We start from the raw sequence: 18,753 nt of genomic DNA, 5'->3' as shown, positions 1-18,753 counted from the left end.
GTGTGGTCAGCAGATGTGGGATATAAACCCTTAAGAAATCTAGAATTCTGTGGTCAGTGTTACATGGTCATGGCTGTGTGATCAGTAGATGTGGGATATAAACATTTAGGGGGTCCATAATTCTGTGGTCACTGTTATGTGGTTAGTAGATCTGGGATATAAAGCCCTAGGGGGTCAAAACCTCTGTGGTCAGGGTTACATGGTCAGGGCTGTGCGGTCAGTACATGTGGGAAATAAACCCTTAGGAGGTCCAGAGTTCTGTGGTCAGGGCTGTGTGGTCAGCAGATGTGGATATAAACCCGTTAGGAGGTCCAGAGTTCTGTGGTCAGTGTTACATGGTCAGGGCTGTGTGGTCAGCAGATGTGGATAAAAACCCTTAGGCGGTCCAGAATTCTGTGGTCAATGTTATGTGGTCAGGGCTGTGTGGTCAGTAGATGTGGGATATAAACCCATTAGGAGGTCCAGAATTCTGTGGTCAGGGCTATGTGGTCAGTAGATGTGGGATACAAACCCTTAGGAGGTCCAGAGTTATATCATCAGTGTTACGTGGTCAGGGCTGTGTGGTCAGTAGATGTGGGATATAAACCCGTTAGGAGGTCCAGAGTTCTGTGGTCAGTGTTACATGGTCAGGGCTGTGTGGACAGCAGATGTGGATAAAAACCCTTAGGTGGTCCAGAATTCTGTGGTCAGTGTTATGTGGTCAGGGCTGTGTGGTCAGTAGATGTGGGATATAAACCCTTAGGTGGTCCAGAATTCTGTGGTCAGGGCTATGTGGTCAGTAGATGTGGGATACAAACCCTTAGGAGGTCCAGAGTTCTATCATCAGTGTTACGTGTTCAGGGCTGTGTGGTCAGTAGATGTGGGATACAAACCCTTAGGAGGTCCAGAGTTCTATCATCAGTGTTACGTGTTCAGGGCTGTGTGGTCAGTAGATGTGGGATATAAACCCTTAGGAGGTCCAGCATTCTGTGGTCATTTTTACGTGGACAGGGTTGTGTGGTCAGTAGTTGGGGGATATAAACCCTTAGGAGGTCCAGAGTTCTGTGGTCAGTGTTATGTGGTCAGGGCTGTGTGGTCAGTAGATGTGGATAAAAACCCTTAGGAGGTCCAGAATTCTGTGGTCAGTGTTATGTGGGCAGGGCTATGTGGTCAGTAGATGTGGGGTATAAACCCTTAGGAGGTCCAGCATTCTGTGGTCATTTTTACATGGTCAGGGCTGTGTGGTCAGTAGATGTGGGATATAAAGCCCCAGGGGGTCAAAACCTCTGTGGTCAGTGTTACACGGTCAGGGCTGTGTGGTCAGCAAATGTGGGATATAAACCCTTAGGAAATCCAGAATTCTGTGGTCAATGTTACGTGGTCAGTAGATGTGGGATATAAACCCTTAGGAGGTCCAGAGTTCTGTGGTCAGTGTTACGTGGTCAGGGCTGTGTGGTCAGCAGATGTGGATAAAAACCCTTAGGAGGTCCAGAATTCTGTGGTCAGTGTTACGTGGTTACCTTTGCTCTTGCTGCAGCTTTAGTTTCATTATCCATCCAGTCAAGTTCATCCAGCCGCTGATCCAGAATGTGCTTAATATCTTCTACCAGCTGCTGCACCTGCAGATCTCACCAGGACAGGGTAGGAAGGAAGAAGGCACAGCATCATTGGGCTGAGTTCTCAGATGACCCCACTAAAATGCACAGGCACACAATCGAGGTACCAGTGACTCCCACTCCTGGCACAATTAAAGGAAGAACCAAATGAAATCAAGGGGTATACTACTCGAATTAATCACTGGGGAAACATTACACTGTGGGTTTTTTCAGGTAGATATTATGTGACTAACTCATAAATCAATATACTGTAAAAAGGTCACATAAAATGATCAAACACTGTACATACAGATATGTGCTCATAGACAATAGAGGGACCATGCTAGATCCCAAAAGATTCCCTTTAATCCTAACAGAGGACCCCTCTCACAAACTTTAATCATTGCACGTATCTATGTAACAATATTCTCCATTTTAATATATATTTCAACAATTTCAATGGGTGAAACACAGGAGGGGTGTAGGCAGATCTCCCAGTTACACGTGGAACTTCCTGAATACGGTAAGCTCAGTGCTAGAGAACTGCACGGGAATGGGGCTAGTGAGAATCCTGTGGTTACCATGGGGATCCCTTGGGGATGGGCCTGGGTCCTGCAGGGATCTCACAGAGATGGACCCAGATCCTATGGGGATCCCGCAAAAGTGTAGGTGAGTCCAGTCTTGCCTCCCCTTCCCTCCAGCCCTGGGTGCCCTCCCTGAGCATACCTCAGTACATCCTGCTGGTCTAATGGCCTCTTACGGGCAGGAAAAATCTCCTCTTTTTCCTGCCCACTGCCGCTGATACTCTCGCTACTGCTGTTTCTTTAAAATGGCTACTGAGACTTCCGCGGCTGCTAGACCACCAGGATGTACTGAGGTATGTTAACTTCAGGGAGGGCACCTAGGGCTAGAAGGGAGGTGGGTGGATGGATAGAGTCGTGCATGAGAGGGCGGGAGTGGGAAAGGAGGGCTATAAGAAAGGAGGGATGGAGGGGACTGGAAAAAGTTTTGGTAAGGGGACGTACATGGAAAAGGGGGAAGGGATAAGGGGAAATAGAGCACATGGGATAGAAGGAGATGGAGAAGAGAGGGAGACGTGCAGCGCATGGATGTTTGCTTTTTTGGAAATGTGCATCTATAAAATTTGGAGTGGAGGAGTAGCCTAGTGGTTAGTACAGTGAACTTTGATCCTGGGGAACTGTAGTGGGCAATCAAGCCATTGTGACATCACTGATGAGGTTGGCTCTTATTGGTGGAATGAGTGGAGGAGTAGCCTAGTGGTTAGTGCAGTGGACTTTAAGCCATTGTGACATCACTGATGAGGTTGGCTCTTATTGGTGGAATGAGTGGAGGAGTAGCCTAGTGGTTAGTGCAGTGGACTTTGATCCTGGGGAACTGAGTTCAATTTCCACTGCAGCTCCTTGTGACTCTGGGCAAGTCACTTAACCCTCCATTGCCCCTGGTACAAAATAAGTACCTGAATATATGTAAACCGCTTTGAATGTAGTTGCAAAAAACCTCAGAAAGGCAGTATATCAAGTCCCATTTCCCTTTCCCTTTTATTTAGCACAGTATGGAAGAAAATACATTTATATTACAGTATTTATAGAATCTGGCTTTCTTTGGGGGGGGGGGGGTCAAGGTGACTGTACAGCAAGGTGCTATGTGGTGCCAGGGGAGTGGGGTGGTGGGATGGGAATGGAGGAGATTACTTGTGGCGGTGATGGTCAGGGACGGGTTAGCTTCCCACAGGGATGGGTTAGATTTCCGTCCCCATGTAACTCTGTACTCTGCGCACCCTTAATGCATGTAGGCGACTCAGTTACCAGGTGCAGAAATGTAAGTTGTGCTGATTCCTGCTTACACTAATCTTCCATAGTGGAATCTGGATACCCAGATGCTGTTATAGAATTGGCATTGGAGCACCTAAATATAGGCCTCACTTATAAAACTGCCCCATACCTGGCAACTCTGTAATCGAGGTACCACATCTCTGCTTTTACATGTGGAAGGGGGGCGTGTAAAATACGAGCTCTTTTGCGTACAAGCGTACAATTACCTGTGAAACTGCCATCAAGGGCACCTGAGCACGTGTAACTCACCCAGCGTGTAAATGCAAGGGGGCATGTACATGGGTGAAGCATGGGCGGAGCTTCCTCTTATACAGCCCACTTCCTGAATACTGTGAGTTACTCACGTTCTTGCCACGGTTACGTCAGGTTTATGGCTGCAGTTACTGCAGGTGCATAATGTATGTTAGGCAAATACCAGGTTACGCCATGTTCTATGACAGAATCTGGCTCCCACTGTGCATCCTGATGGTGCCAAAACACTTAGGGGGGGTCCATAATTCTGTAGTCACTGTTATGTGGTTAGTACAGTAGATGTGGGACAGTTCTACAAGTGGGCCTCATTCTGGAGCACCACCATCCCAACCAAGGGCCTCTTAGGATTAGAGATTTCCTCCTCCCTGATTTTGAGCGAGAGATGCTACTGCTGAGTCGCAGAAGCAGGTCTCTTGGTTGAAAAAGCAGGGCTCCACTTCCCCTTGCGTGGAAGCTGATTTTTGTGCGTTATAACTTCTCCCTGTCGCACTATACCTTGGCCTTGCTGGATGAAGAGAAGTAGTCTTCTACAAAGAGGGCTCCTAGGGCCATGCCGAAATGCTTGTTAGCCTGGGTCAGGCACATCTTCCCCAGCTCCAGCTGCTTCTCTGTGCCTTCCATTTCCTTGGAGAGCTCATGGATGGCATCACGAAAAGGGGTGGAGAGGTGCCCGCTCAGAACCACCACGGTGCGCCAGATCATGTAATTGTGAAGGATTCTGAGGTTTTAGGGAAGGGGGAGTAGGAAGAAAACCAGAAACAGGAACCCCATGAAGGTAGACATAAGCAGAGTTTCTATCACACTGCCTTAAGTTATTTGCTAACACACCTTGTTGGTTGAGTATCAACTTGAGCATTATCTCTTGAAAATCTCATTTGAAAGGCCACAGTATTAATATGTGTTAAATTTGGAGATTTGCAGTGATAATGTGGGGCACATCAAGGGTTTCAATCTCCTCTCCGTCACAAGAAACACACATGCCACCCCCAGGCAAGAATCTGAGACCCCCCAACCATCAGTGGGACCATAGTGGATGGGACAGAAGGGAGCCATCCTCCATCTTGTTACACAGGTACCAAACTGTAAAATGGCGTTGGCTGATCTTATGGGATTTAGGCTCCCATTTGTACCTGTTTAACATGTGCTAATACTCCATTAGTGCCCATGTTCCCTATTTATTATTCTAAATATGAGGAGTGGCCTAGTGGTTAGAGCAACTGGGCTTGAAGTCCAGCAGGGCAAGGTTCAAATCCCATTGCTGATCCCTGTGATTCTTGACAAGTCGCTTAACCCTCCATTGCCCCAGGCACAAGCCTAGGTTGTCAGCCCTCTGGGGACAGGGAAATAACCAGTGTACCTGAACGTATCTCTCCTTGAGATATTACTGAAAAGGTGCGAGTTAAATCTTAATAAATTCATATTATTATAGAATGATCCAACATAACTCCAATACCGGGGAACAGAGGGCACGGCCGCTGGTTATCCTGTTCAGATTAGGGGAAGGCTGTTGGTGGTTTGTTATTTTGTTTAGGTAGTGGTCTGGGTTTGTGTGAATTTTCAAGTGCTAAAATGCGTTTGCAAAATTTCCAGGATCTTTACCCCACAACGGCACTTCCCAAAATGACCAAATTTGCACTGGGTACCTTCGGAGGAGGTAGACTGAGGGTGTTGTACAAGAAATGGATAGACATAATAGGAGAGAGACAAAAGCATTAGTAGGGGGAGGGGAGGACAACAGAAGACAACAGACCGACTGCAGAAGAAAGAGTGAGAGGTGCATTGAAAGACAAACAGCAGCGTGAAGAGGAGGATAACAGGCCTGACAGAGAGAAAAGGAAATCCTGAGACAAACAGGGAAATAAACAGATGGAAGGAGAGAGAGAACAAAAGAGGAGACCTCTGAGGTCTCAGAAGTGCCTGGACTACATTGTTTACTGTTAGTTATTAGTCTGTTCAGCTTTTACTTTAGCATTTCAAAGGAGCTTCAGCCTGTGAAAGTTTCAGTTTTCTGCAGGGCCAACCTAACTCGTCTTCCCTACAGTACAGAAAGAGAAAACCAGAAGAGAATACGGACTGAGCTACAGCCATGGAAAGAGACATATAGGTGAAAGAGAGAATCGGGAGTTATGCCAAGTAAAACACGGCCTAAATGGATGCCACCAAATTTGGTTGTGTGGAGAGGTACTCGGCGTGTTCTACATACCACATGGAAATTTAAGTCTATTCTATCAAATTTTGGCATACTTCACAGAATATGCCTATGCGTATTTTTGTACCGCACAGATTTTCCAGGTGCCATATATAGAATTTACCCCTTAGTTTGCGTGGAGGAATAGCTTAGTGGTTAGTTCAGCGGACTTTGATCCTGGGGAACTGGGTTCGATTCCCACTGCAGTTCCTTGTGAATCTGGGCAAGTCACTTAACCCTCCATTGCCCCAGGTACAAATAATAAGTACCTGTATATATACTAAGTAAACCACTTTGAATGTAGTTGCAAAAACCACAGACAGGCAGTATATCAAGTCCGATTAACAGAATTCCAGGCACAATCTCAAAGAGTAGCAACATTCCATGTAGATTCCCAAAGAATAGCAAGATTCCGAAATCCTAAAGAGTGACTAGATTCCATGTAGAACGCCAGAGAATAGCAAGATTCTGGAATCCTAAAGAGTGACAAGATTCCATGCAGAATCTCAAAGAGTAGCAACATTCCATATAGAAGCCCAAAGAATAGCAATATTCCGGAATCCCAAAGAGTGACAAGATTCCATGCAGAATCTCAAAGAGTAGTAACATTCCATGTAGAACCCCAAAGAATAGCAAGATTCTGGAATCCTAAAGAGTGACAAGATGCCATGCAGAATCTCAAAGAGTAGCAACATTCCATATAGAAGCCCAAAGAATAGCAATATTCCGGAATTCCAAAGAGTGACAAGATTCCATGCAGAATCTCAAAGAGTAGCAACATTCCATGTAGAACCCCAAAGATTAGCAAGATTCCGGAATCCCACCCTAGTGGTTAGTGCAGCAGACTTTGATCCTGTACACTTGGTTCAATTCCCACTGTAGCTCCTTCACTTAACCCTCCATTGCCCCAGCTACAAATAAGTACCTGTATATGTAAACCACTTTGAACATAGTTGCAAAAATCACAGAAAGGCAATATATCGAGTCCCATTTCCCATAAAGCACTGGCAGTTATGTGCGTAATTTAACTGACAAATTGCACAGTAACTGGCACTAATAACCAAGTTTTGGCATTAATTTGCAGTTACACATGTAACTGCCCTGAGTCGATGTAACTGCATGGGGTGTGGGCATGGGGGGGGGGGGGTCAGATGCATTAAGTACATAACTGCAACATGTAGTCATGGAGATTTACACACACTACTGACATGGTGGAAGCAGCCTCAGCAAAATCTTGGCATGTAACTGCAGACAATAATGTCAATTACCCGCGTAATTGTTGATATCGGATTTGCTTAGCGCGGAGCACCCTAGCACCTATGTTTAAGTGACCTGTAGAAAATGTACCTCTAAGTATTGAATGAAGAGAACCCTCCAAATCTAGGATCAGCCTGAAACAGCAGTGGTTGATCCTTGAGTGCGGCAGGATCGCCACAATCTACCGTCTATGTCAACAAAGGAACATTCTGAAGTCCCTGTTCTTTGGGGCAGTGGGCTGAGACCCAGGGAGGTTGAGCAAGTCATTTTCACCCTTCACTGACTCTGGTACAACCAGAGATGTGGAGTGGACTTGACCCAAAGAGAGGGGCTTACAGAGATGTGTCTGAGGTACAAATTTACAAGACGTTTTGTCTGTGAGAAAAGCTTCACAGATGCAAGAAACAAAGAAAGTGATATTTGGTAAAACACGATTTGAAAGTGCTAAACCCCTCCGAGAAAAGCTGCACTGGCTCCCAATCAAAGAAAGAATCATTTGTCAAAATCTGCACTTTGATCCACAAAATTATCTACGGCATAGTCTCAGGATACATGACAGACCTCATAGATCTACCAACCAGAAACAGAACAGAATCATCACGATCATACCTAAATCTACATTACCCAAATTGCAAAGGACTTAAATACAAAACAACTTACACATCCTGCTTCTCCTACATAAGTGTACAACTCCCAAAAGCTGTGAAAACAATCCATGACCAGGAAATCACCATGACCAGGAAATCACTAAAAACCAATCTCTTCAAAAAGGCCTACCCCACCGATCCACCATAAATTCCTACATCCAGCAACACAGCATTACCAATGATCGCACTGGATAATATACAATCTTCACTCCCTTTCACCCTCACGGTGCCTGATACACACCTATCTCACTCAACCACAATATAACCTTGTATTTGTTATCAACCGGCTGGCGAACGCCTTACGGTACTATGTAAGCAAGATTGAGCCTGCAAATAGGTGGGAAAATGTGGGGTACAAATGTAACAAATAAATTAAATGAATTCCAGTAGGGTTCCGGTCAATACAGCATCAACATGAATATTCAAATACCAAAAGGGCAGTTCAGTCTGAACGTTAATAATCAATTGAGTCATTTCTACAAGTAAAATCTCTGGATTACTTGCAACACAATAGATCAAATTAAAAGCTCATTCTGATCCCCATGGTTACCCCAAAGGGAGCTAGTTGTTACTCTTAGGACTTTACAGAGATTACCAAAATAAATCAAAATGCAACAGCAAAATGGGAAGATCTGAGCGAACAACCAGATGCTACCCAAGACAAGTCAAACAGGAAGATAAACCCTGTGTGCTTCCCAAAATTGCAAATATGTGACAGAGAAAGCCCCCACATTGCTAAGGAAGGACTCGTTATACATGTGCAGTGAAGTTCAGTACATATTGTCATCACTGTACCTGGTTGGAGTGGAGCGAATCAGTTCAGAAATCTTCTGCATATAGTCTGTAGCCAATACAACTATTTCCTCATCCTCCGAAAAGCTGTGATGGAATATTCTGTCCAGGAGGTGTTTCCATTTCAGCTGTTTGCAGCGGGGAGAGGGAAGGGCAGAAGAACAAGAGTTAAAAAAAGCCTCTTTGTTTTGTAAAGTTTTGCCCCTTTGTTGACACAGAAAGGATGGGGTACCTTTGGCCTAAATGTAGAACTGACACAGCGGACCTGGAGACAGTGGTTAGTGTACTTGGGTTTAAAAAAGGTTTGCACAAGTTCCTGGAGGAAAAGTCCATAGTCTGCTACTGAGACAGACATGGGAAGCAACTGCTTGCCCTTGGATTTGTAGTATGGAGTGTTGCCACGATGTGGGTTTCTGCCAGGTACTTGTGACCTGGCTTGGCCACTGTTTGGAAAACAGGATATACTGGGCTAGATGGACCATTGGTTTGGCCCAGTATGGCTACTCTTATGTTCTTATGATTATGAGGACTTAATAATATGGTCCCTCCCTTGCCCCCCTCCCCCGGTACTGGCTCTGTATATCTTATAGTATCATTCTGGATGCATTCAGGCACTATAGTGCCAAAGCGGTTCAGATTCATAGACCTAAGAGATGCATTAGGATTGTTGTGACCCATTTACAGCAGACGTTGTAGATTCAGACCACAGCCCAAAAGCTGTGTGGGGGTTGTATATTGTTTTTGTGATTCTATGTTTGATTGATTTGTGTTGGCATAATTGTTTGTAGATTGTGTTTGTTTTTTATGTGCTCTGCTTAGATATAGATGGATTTTAAGTAAAAGTTCCTGCACTCTCGTTACTGTCTGGTGTCTCAAATCCCTGGGGCGGATCTCAACCTGTTACTTCCCTGTATGCAGGTTGGTTTAGACGTTTCCAAACATCTGAAGTTTTCAGACTAAATCTAATCTTTAGTGAAGGCTCAGAGCCGCCAACAGTGCACTGCTTTGAATTGTGATATTCTTCAGGTGGTGTATCTGGTCTGTAAATATTTAAATAGGCAATAGAAAATATTTAACTTTCTTTGGTGTCTCTGAAATGATATCACTAGAGAGGATCAGGAACAACAAACAGGAAAAACCTCTACATCAAATCATCCAATGAAACAGGAGTAGAGGTTGACCAAAGGACGAATCCGACGCTTGAGATAGTGCTTAAAATACTCTTTATTTGTTGCTTGGACAAAAGGACCCGACACGGTCCGTGTTCTGGCGTCGCATACTACATATGTATGACACACTAATGTGTGTTTTAGAATACTATTGTGACCTCTGAGGTAGGTGTTTTGCGACGCCGAAACACAAACCATGTTGGGTCCTTTTGTCCAAGCAACAAACACTTGGCTTTTCTTCTCTTCCACTTTCCTGTCAGGTTCACTGAACTGGTGCAAAGGCTTTGATTGACCTCACACCATATGAGAGTGAGTCACTAATTGCATGAGTGGGAAATTTTATTTATTTATTTATTGGGATATATTAACCATCTTTATGAAGAAATTCACCCAAGGCGGGTACAGTTTAACATAAAACTTACAATTTTGTTAACAGGATAACAATAGTGGAGTGGAGGAGTGGCCTAGTGGCTAGAGCACTGGTCTTGCAATCCAGAGGTGGCTGGTTCAAATCCCACCGCTGCTCCTTGTGATCTTGGGCAGGTCACTTACATTTAACAGCACTAGAATTCAAATACCAGGATATAATACAACATTAGCATAATACTAATGATACTTCTGCAAACTCTAGAATCTCGGTCTTCTCCCAATGATTAAATGTATTCATGACAGCACAAACTCTCAAATGGTGTCAAATATAATGTTACCCTAAGGGGGTAATAAAAGTCCCTTACTAGTAATGGCTTTAGAGGCTTAACAGTGATTCACAGTGGGAGGAGGATATTCTGATGACACTATCTACAAAAGGACTGCAAGAGTAAAACCTGGTGTATAGGATGGGACTGGATCCTTCTTTTTTCCCCCTTTCTTGAGAATTCTGGGGCTCAAAAAGAGTGCCTGGACGGGGGAGTGGGTCCCAAGGGCCAGGGAGGCCTTGGGTTAGAGGAAAGAGATTCATTGTTTTGATAATTGGACAGAGTTTGACTTCAACAGATTCCTGAGCAGAATTCAAGGAGACACAGGATGAAAAGGTTCAGAGAATCAAGGTCAAAAGGAGCCTACAGACAGGAGAAATCCCAACCCTGGAAGGCTCAGATTTTATTCACCTCTGTCTGCCTCTCTGAATCTCAATTTTATTAGAAATCTACTTACTATTGTACTTGCTAGAAAGGTCATTCAGAATTGGATAATTTTCTTTGGAAATGACAGTGCTGAATGCTGGGAAAACTGGAGGATGGAGAAGAGAAAGACGAGGAAGAGCCTTAAAAGCATCGCTCTCCCTCTCCCCCTCCCCACGATGGTCCCAGAGATACATGGGTCAATATTCAGCTCTTAGGATCAGCAGGATTTTATGCCAGCCCAAGACTATCCAGAGAAATTCTCGACAGCAGAGTCTGGATAGGGACGGGCTGTCATTTGGCAGTGACACGGGAATGTCAAAGACACTTGGTTTACCCTGACACTGCTTCACTTGCAACTGCTGGACGTTTTTTACGGAGACTATGCATTTCATTCTTCAGCATTTGTGAACCTAGCTGATGTTTCATCATCAAGGCAGGAGAGTCGATACGCAACTTAATAAATAATTAGAATGTTTGACTCCTGACGCAGGCAGTTTTGCCGAAACATGATTGTGCTGAGTCTTGTTCCTTCTGCTGTGTTGATTGATCTGTAGAAACTTGGATGGCCTTTTACTTTATGTGTTTTTATGAACACATTGAGGTCTCTTGGACTCTTTGAGTTTTTATGCTGGAGAAAAGAAGGGGACAGAGAAACAGGACAGAGGACTGATCTGGGGATCATGCTGGAGGGTCCAAAAGAGAGAAGACTATTACTGAGCCTCTCAATATGAGGTTTCCCCCTTTCCTTGTGTTCATACTTTACCTAGTCCCAAAGCTATCCATTAGGGGTGAGAAACCCAAAATTATTTATGTTGTGTTGTTTTTCTGTATCGTTCCCGGGAATGTTTGTTTTCTTCAGGGGGAGGGTGTTATTATGTCATCATGGGAGCAATATCATTGCGTGAGCACTGGTCATGAAGAGTATGTGCTCTTTCTCAAACATGAGCACATGCACAATGGTTCACGTGCGAGTGCAATGCACACTCATTTTGAACAGTGCACATCCTGTGCACTAACCACACACAAAACCCACAAAATGTTGTCATTCACCAACAACATGGGGAACATTTCAAACCAAATGTGCATCCCTACTTTGCATCCCTGATGGACTCCTGGAAAACTGAGACGATACGGAGCACGAGACCATCCAGTCTGCCCGTAACTGTGTTACTGTGTGTGATTCTGTTGCCCCAGGCAGAAGGCAGATCTGGACCGAATGCCTTTCAGTACAGGACGAGTTGAACTTGGGACAAGGAATCTGCAGTAAGGTTGTGAGTTGCAGTTGATTTTGGAAACCTAGCTCAGGTAGAGCCCTGTAACCACCCCCATTATTCAGAGCTTCTAACATCTCACCATTTAGTTAAATAAATCCAGCCAGTTAGAAAACAAGTCGGCTGCTTTGGAGATGGAGTTAATTTGCTCCTGACACCACGAAACTGTAGGCCCTGATTGCTGCCCACACAGGTGGAGGAGGAGTGAGATTGGGTTCAGATACCCATTCCATGGTTTTTTTTGGCTATGTAATGTAGTACCAGGGTAGAAATTCTGACACCAGGACCTGTCATTCAAAACTCTCCAGAGACTTTCCTCTGAATGTAAGAACACGGCAGCCAGATTGATTTTTTTCAAAATCAAAATATGAGCGAGTAACGCAGCTATTTGTCAAACTGCACACTGTCTTCCTGTGCAAGCAAGGCCTGTCTTTTAGTTGTGCATTTTCGTATAATATATGGTGATATTTTTTTTAGATACATTAAAAGCAGGAAACCGGCCAAAGAGTCGGTTGGGCCGCTGGACGAAAATGGTGTTAAAGGGGCGATCAAGGAGGACAAAGCCGTAGCGGAGAAATTAAATGAATTCTTTGCTTCGGTCTTCACCGAGGAGGATTTGGGGGGGACACCGGTGCCGGAAAGAATATTTGAAGCGGGGGAGTCGGAGAAACTAAACAAATTCTCTGTAACCTTGGAGGATGTAATGGGTCAGTTCAGCAAGCTGAAGAGTAGTAAATCACCGGGACCTGATGGTATTCATCCCAGAGTATTAATAGAACTAAAAAATGAACTTGCGGAGCTACTGTTAGAAATATGCAATCTGTCCCTAAAATCGAGTGTAGTACCGGAAGACTGGAGGGTAGCCAATGTTACTCCGATTTTTAAGAAGGGTTCCAGAGGAGATCCGGGAAATTATAGACCGGTGAGTCTGACGTCGGTGCCGGGCAAGATGGTGGAGGCTATTATTAAGAATAAAATTGCAGAGCATATACAAAAACATGGACTGATGAGACAAAGTCAGCACGGATTTAGTGAAGGGAAGTCTTGCCTCACCAATCTAATGCATTTTTTTGAGGGGGTAAGCAAACATGTGGACAATGGGGAGCCGGTTGATATTGTATATCTGGATTTTCAGAAGGCGTTTGACAAAGTGCCGCACGAAAGACTCCTGAAGAAATTGCAGAGTCATGGAATCGGAGGTAGGGTATTATTATGGATTAAGAACTGGTTGAAAGATAGGAAGCAGAGAGTAGGATTGCGTGGCCAGTATTCTCAGTGGAGGAGGGTAGTTAGTGGGGTCCCGCAGGGGTCTGTGCTGGGTCCGTTGCTTTTTAATGTATTTATAAATGACCTAGAGATGGGAATAACTAGTGAGGTAATTAAATTCGCCGATGACACAAAATTATTCAGGGTCGTCAAGTCGCAGGAGGAAAGTGAATGATTACAGGAGGACCTTGCGAGACTGGGAGAATGGGCGTGCAAGTGGCAGATGAAGTTCAATGTTGACAAGTGCAAAGTGATGCATGTGGGTAAGAGGAACCCGAATTATAGCTACGTCTTGCAAGGTTCCGCGTTAGGAGTTACGGATCAAGAAAGGGATCTGGGTGTCGTCGTCGATGATACGCTGAAACCTTCTGCTCAGTGTGCTGCTGCGGCTAGGAAAGCGAATAGAATGTTGGGTGTTATTAGGAAGGGTATGGAGTCCAGGTGTGCGGATGTTATAATGCCGTTGTATCGCTCCATGGTGCGACCGCACCTGGAGTATTGTGTTCAGTACTGGTCTCCGTATCTCAAAAAGATATAGTAGAATTGGAAAAGGTACAGCGAAGGGCGACGAAAATGATAGTGGGGATGGGACGACTTTCCTATGAAGAGAGGCTGAGAAGGCTAGGGCTTTTCAGCTTGGAGAAGAGACGGCTGAGGGGAGATATGATAGAAGTGTATAAAATAATGAGTGGAATGGATCGGGTGGATGTGAAGCGACTGTTCACGCTATCCAAAAATACTAGGACTAGAGGGCATGAGTTGAAGCTACAGTGTGGTAAATTTAAAACGAATCGGAGAAAATTTTTCTTCACCCAACGTGTAATTAGACTCTGGAATTCGTTGCCGGAGAACGTGGTACGGGCGGTTAGCTTGACGGAGTTTAAAAAGGGGTTAGATAGATTCCTAAAGGACAAGTCCATAGACCGCTATTAAATGGACTTGGAAAAATTCCGCATTTTTAGGTATAACTTGTCTGGAATGTTTTTATGTTTGGGGAGCGTGCCAGGTGCCCTTGACCTGGATTGGCCACTGTCGGTGACAGGATGCTGGGCTGGATGGACCTTTGGTCTTTCCCAGTATGGCACTACTTATGTACTTATGTACTTATAATCTGACTTTTTTTTTTTTATCGGATCGCAATAGATTGAAAACAGCAAGATGCTTTTTAGAGTTATCATACCCTACTCTGAAAGACCTGTGTTTTCAGCCACATTTCAATAGCAATCTGCTAAGTGGCAGAATCAATTAACAGTCAGAATTAGGATGATGTTTAATTATGGCGTGTTTCGTAAAATTATTAAAGCATTTTTATTCTCAAAATACGTATTAGATAAAAATCGACGATTCTAAATGTAACTAAATTTGTAGCTCCCGAGAATGCCCAGCTTATTTCCTGTAAACCGCATAGAACTCTATTTGGGGAAATTGCGGGTAGAAAAAATTGAATTGAATTGTTCCAGGTCTGGTTATTGCACTTGGAACCCTGTTACATGGGCTCTAAACCCAGCCACCAGATGTCACCCTTCCTCCCCCCAGGGGCTGTGAATGCAGAATCTTCAGCCTCACTCACCTGACCTGAGGCTTGGAGAACCTGATCCAGGGACCTTCTGCATTGGAATTGTGCCAGCCCCTGCCACCGAGCTGGTCCCACTGCCCATTCCTGATGGGAATAACCCTGCCCCACTCCTGCCACTTTCACCTTGTATCCAGCTCTCTTGAATTCCACGACTGCTCTAAACCTCTCTTGGAAGGTTATTCCATGCGTCCGTTATGCTTTATGTCAAGAAATGTTTCCTAATGTTACTCCTCGGTCTGTTGGCTTTGTGACTCGGTTCCATTGAACTCCATTTCCATTGAAATAAAGTTCTTCACACCCGGTTTAGTACCACATATTTCTACTTTTCTCCTGGGGTTTATAGTCCCTCTGCAAATTCTACATTCACTGAAGTACCTGAAAACAATCTCTCAACAGGCTTTACTGCCACTGCTGTCATTCTTCCACCCCCCCCCCCCTGTTCTTCTTTCTAAGAGGTCTCATACCTTTTAAATATTTAGCTTCCTTTTCAGCCCCCTCTTCTGAAACTGAACTCTGCTGGTCTCTTTTTTCCTCTTTGTAGGGGTCATATCACCGCCCTGTGCTCAAGCTTTGATTGGAAGGTTTTCTGAGCAGGCAGATTGTAAACATGTGAATGAGCTTTGTTCAGCTCTGTGTACTCTGCCAACACTGTGTAGCCCTTATTGTCATGAGTGGAAGAGTAGCCTAATGGTTAGTGCAGTGGGCTTTGATCCTGGCAACCTGGGTTCGATTCCCACTCTAGCTCCTTGTGACCTTGGGCAAGTCACTTAACCCTCCATTGCCCCAGGGGGAAAAAAACAGATTGTGAGCCCCCTAGGGACAGAGAAAGCACCTGTATATAATGTGTACAGCGCTGCGTACATCTAGTAGTGCTATAGAAATTATTAGTAGTATACTCGCAGCTGGTGCTGATGACGAGGGACAAGACCCAAGGCCAAAACCCCCCAGGGCACCTTCTGTGGTTGTGGTTGTGGTTGAGTTGTGTAAGGGACCCACAGCTTGAACCAGGGTTGTTACATCCAGTAGATGGTGGGGAAGGTCTGACTCACGTTTGGCGCGATCCGCTGCAGCTCAGACATGGTCACCTTGTTGTACATGGTACTGATATCTCGTCTCTGGTCGTCGTACTCCGAAATGGTGATCTGAATCCATAGAGAGAAAACAGAACCATTAGCAGCTACCACCAGGGAGGGAAAGAAACTCCTGGGGCAGCAAAGGCGTGGGAGGGGAGAGAGGACAGGCAGGACTCAAAAGAAAGAAAGTGGCTTTCTGTAACCATTATTATGATTTCCCAAAGTGAAGAGAAGAATTAACAGAAGTGATTAGGTCTCCGGGAATCCCTCTGTGATAATGATAAGGCTTCCGGAAATCCCACGACTCTCAATGCGCTGGGTGACTATTAAAAGAGTGCTTTATGCCTTTCAATAATTATGAATTAGAATCGTGTTTAGAAGATTGATGCCTTTGAGGTTTATGGAGATGAATAATGGGGGAGGAGGATATTTGAATGGCTGAGGTCATGGAAGTCCAACAGGGTGGAGGAGAGCTTGGAAGGAGGGGAGGCTTTGTCCCTACACAACAGTGCAGCACTGGAGGGAGAGAAACCGGCAAGAAATTCCTCCCGTACTCACTGTGCAAACAAAAAAATACACAATTCCCAACGCTGAGGGACCAATTCAGAGATTTCCCACAAAAGAATGAGCAAAGAAAACTGCAGCATCCTAGGGAAAAAAAAGTAGAAACAGCAGATACAGCTCTGCTACTTCCTAAACTGCTTCGGAGACGGGAGACGGGAGACGGGATGGAAATGCAAATGAAATATAATAATCAGAAATGCTCTATCCTGCCTCCAGGCCAGACAAGGGATCTGAATCTTATCCTATTGTTATAACCACTTTGGGGATTTATAAGTGACTTTGAGCATATAGATCAGTGTTTTTTTTTTATTAGTTGGGGGTTTACATGCTTGGAAACAAAAAAACCCAGGAAAACAAAGCACCTCTTTGGCATCCCTGGGAGCAGAGAATGGGCAGAGCAGGGTCAGAACCAGCACTTCTGCGTGTATCTTACAACACTACAAGAATCCCAGCTACTCAAAAAACCCGTGCATATAAAAAAAAAAGGGGGGGAAAACCCTAATGCAAGTGTTTTCCAGGACTTGGGATTTCTTTTGGACGTGGTAGCACTGTGCAAGGGGCCACGATCCTAGCTTGTTGGTTTGTATAAATTAGACTGATTCTAACTGACGCAGGTGTCACAATTACTTCTGTCTCAGAGCAGGTGTAGCTTGTGGAGCAGCTTCAGCAGAAGTAATATTAGAAAGGCATTTGGGACTTCCCGTTTATCTTTCGCATAAGTTGACAAGATATGCTCCCCGGCAGGTTTTACATTCATTGCATAAAAGGTCTCTTCAGTTCCCAGGGCTTCATAATATTAAGCTTCCAACGACTAGTAAAAGAGGGTCTGATATTCGGCTAGCAATGGTCAGCGCTTTGCTGATCGCTGCCAGCGTTAAACCTGGAAACCTGCACCCGCATTGAGTTTCTGGGTTTCCATATATATATATATATATCTCCACACCAGACATCACCACGGAGACCCAGGCCAAGGTATCGGCCTGCTTATCCGACATTGCTGCCTGGATGTCCAACCGCCACCTGAAGCTGAACGTGTCCAAAACCGAGCTCCTCGTCTTTCCACCCAAACCCACCTCTCCTCTTCCTCCACTCTCTATCTCAGTTGATAACACCCTCATCCACCCCGTCCCATCTGCCCGCAACCTTGGAGTCATCTTCGATTCCTCCCTCTCCTTCTCTGCGCATATCCAACAGACTGCTAAGACCTGTCGCTTCTTCCTCTTCAACATCAGCAAAATTCGCCCTTTCCTATCTGAGCACACCACCAGAACTCTCGTCCACGCTCTCATTACCTCTCGCCTTGACTACTGCAACTTACTCCTCACTGGCCTCCCACTTAGCCATCTATCCCCCCTTCAATCTGTTCAGAACTCTGCGGCATGTCTCATATTCCACCAAAACCGATTTACTCATATCACCCCTCTACTCAGGTCACTTCACTGGCTTCCGATCAGATACCGCATACAGTTCAAGATTCTCCTCCTTACCTACAAATGCACCCGGTCTACTGCTCCTCACTACCTCTCTACCCTCATCTCCCCCTATGTTCCCGCCCGTAACCTCCGCTCCCAGGACAAATCCCTCCTTTCAGTTCCCTTCCCCACCACTGCCAACTCCAGGCTCCGCTCATTCTGCCTTGCCTCACCCTATGCCTGGAACAATCTTCCTCAACCCCTACGCCAAGCCCCCTCCCTACCCAAATCTCTACTTAAAACTCACCTCTTCAATACTGCTTTCGGCACCTAACCGTCCGTGAAATATAGTATGCCCTATTAGTCGGACTCTACACTTGTCTTTGACTGGACACTTGTCTCTAGATTGTACACCTGTCTTTTAGATTGTAAGCTCCTTGAGCAGGGACTGTCCTTCTATGTTTAAATTGTACAGCGCTGCGTAACCCTGGTAGCGCTTTAGAAATGTTAAATAGTAGTAGTAGTAGTAGAGTTTCTGGGTTTCCAGGGCTGCCTAACGCATAGCTGGTTAAGTGGGCTATGGGTTACCCTATGAAGATAGCAGAAAACAAGGCAAGGGATCCGCCAAATCCAGCGTGGAAAATATAAAACCGGGAGGCAGATCAGATAAAAAGGTCGTCTTCAATGGAGTGAAAATGCCTGCCAGTTCAATAAACAAGAAACTTGGTTATTTTACCT

The 18,753-nt window shown here is 45.0% G+C and overlaps 1 protein-coding gene across 2 annotated transcripts in view; it reads right to left on the bottom strand.

Moving 5' to 3' along the window:
- Nucleotides 1–18,753, bottom strand: part of ECEL1 (endothelin converting enzyme like 1) — an 81,944-nt gene that overhangs the window by 18,837 nt on the left and 44,354 nt on the right. For both annotated transcript variants that reach the window (XM_030216268.1, XM_030216269.1), the window contains 4 exons: nucleotides 16,016–16,108; nucleotides 8,567–8,691; nucleotides 4,175–4,397; nucleotides 1,500–1,598 (listed from right to left, as the gene is read on the bottom strand). In XM_030216268.1, the coding sequence (XP_030072128.1) occupies nucleotides 1,500–1,598; nucleotides 4,175–4,397; nucleotides 8,567–8,691; nucleotides 16,016–16,108 (540 nt within the window). The remainder of the gene's footprint in view (nucleotides 1–1,499; nucleotides 1,599–4,174; nucleotides 4,398–8,566; nucleotides 8,692–16,015; nucleotides 16,109–18,753) is intronic.

The sequence above is a fragment of the Microcaecilia unicolor genome, chromosome 10 (assembly GCF_901765095.1).
Source record: "Microcaecilia unicolor chromosome 10, aMicUni1.1, whole genome shotgun sequence".
Lineage (NCBI taxonomy): Eukaryota > Metazoa > Chordata > Amphibia > Gymnophiona > Siphonopidae > Microcaecilia > Microcaecilia unicolor.
This window is presented reverse-complemented; position numbering and strand designations above follow the sequence as displayed.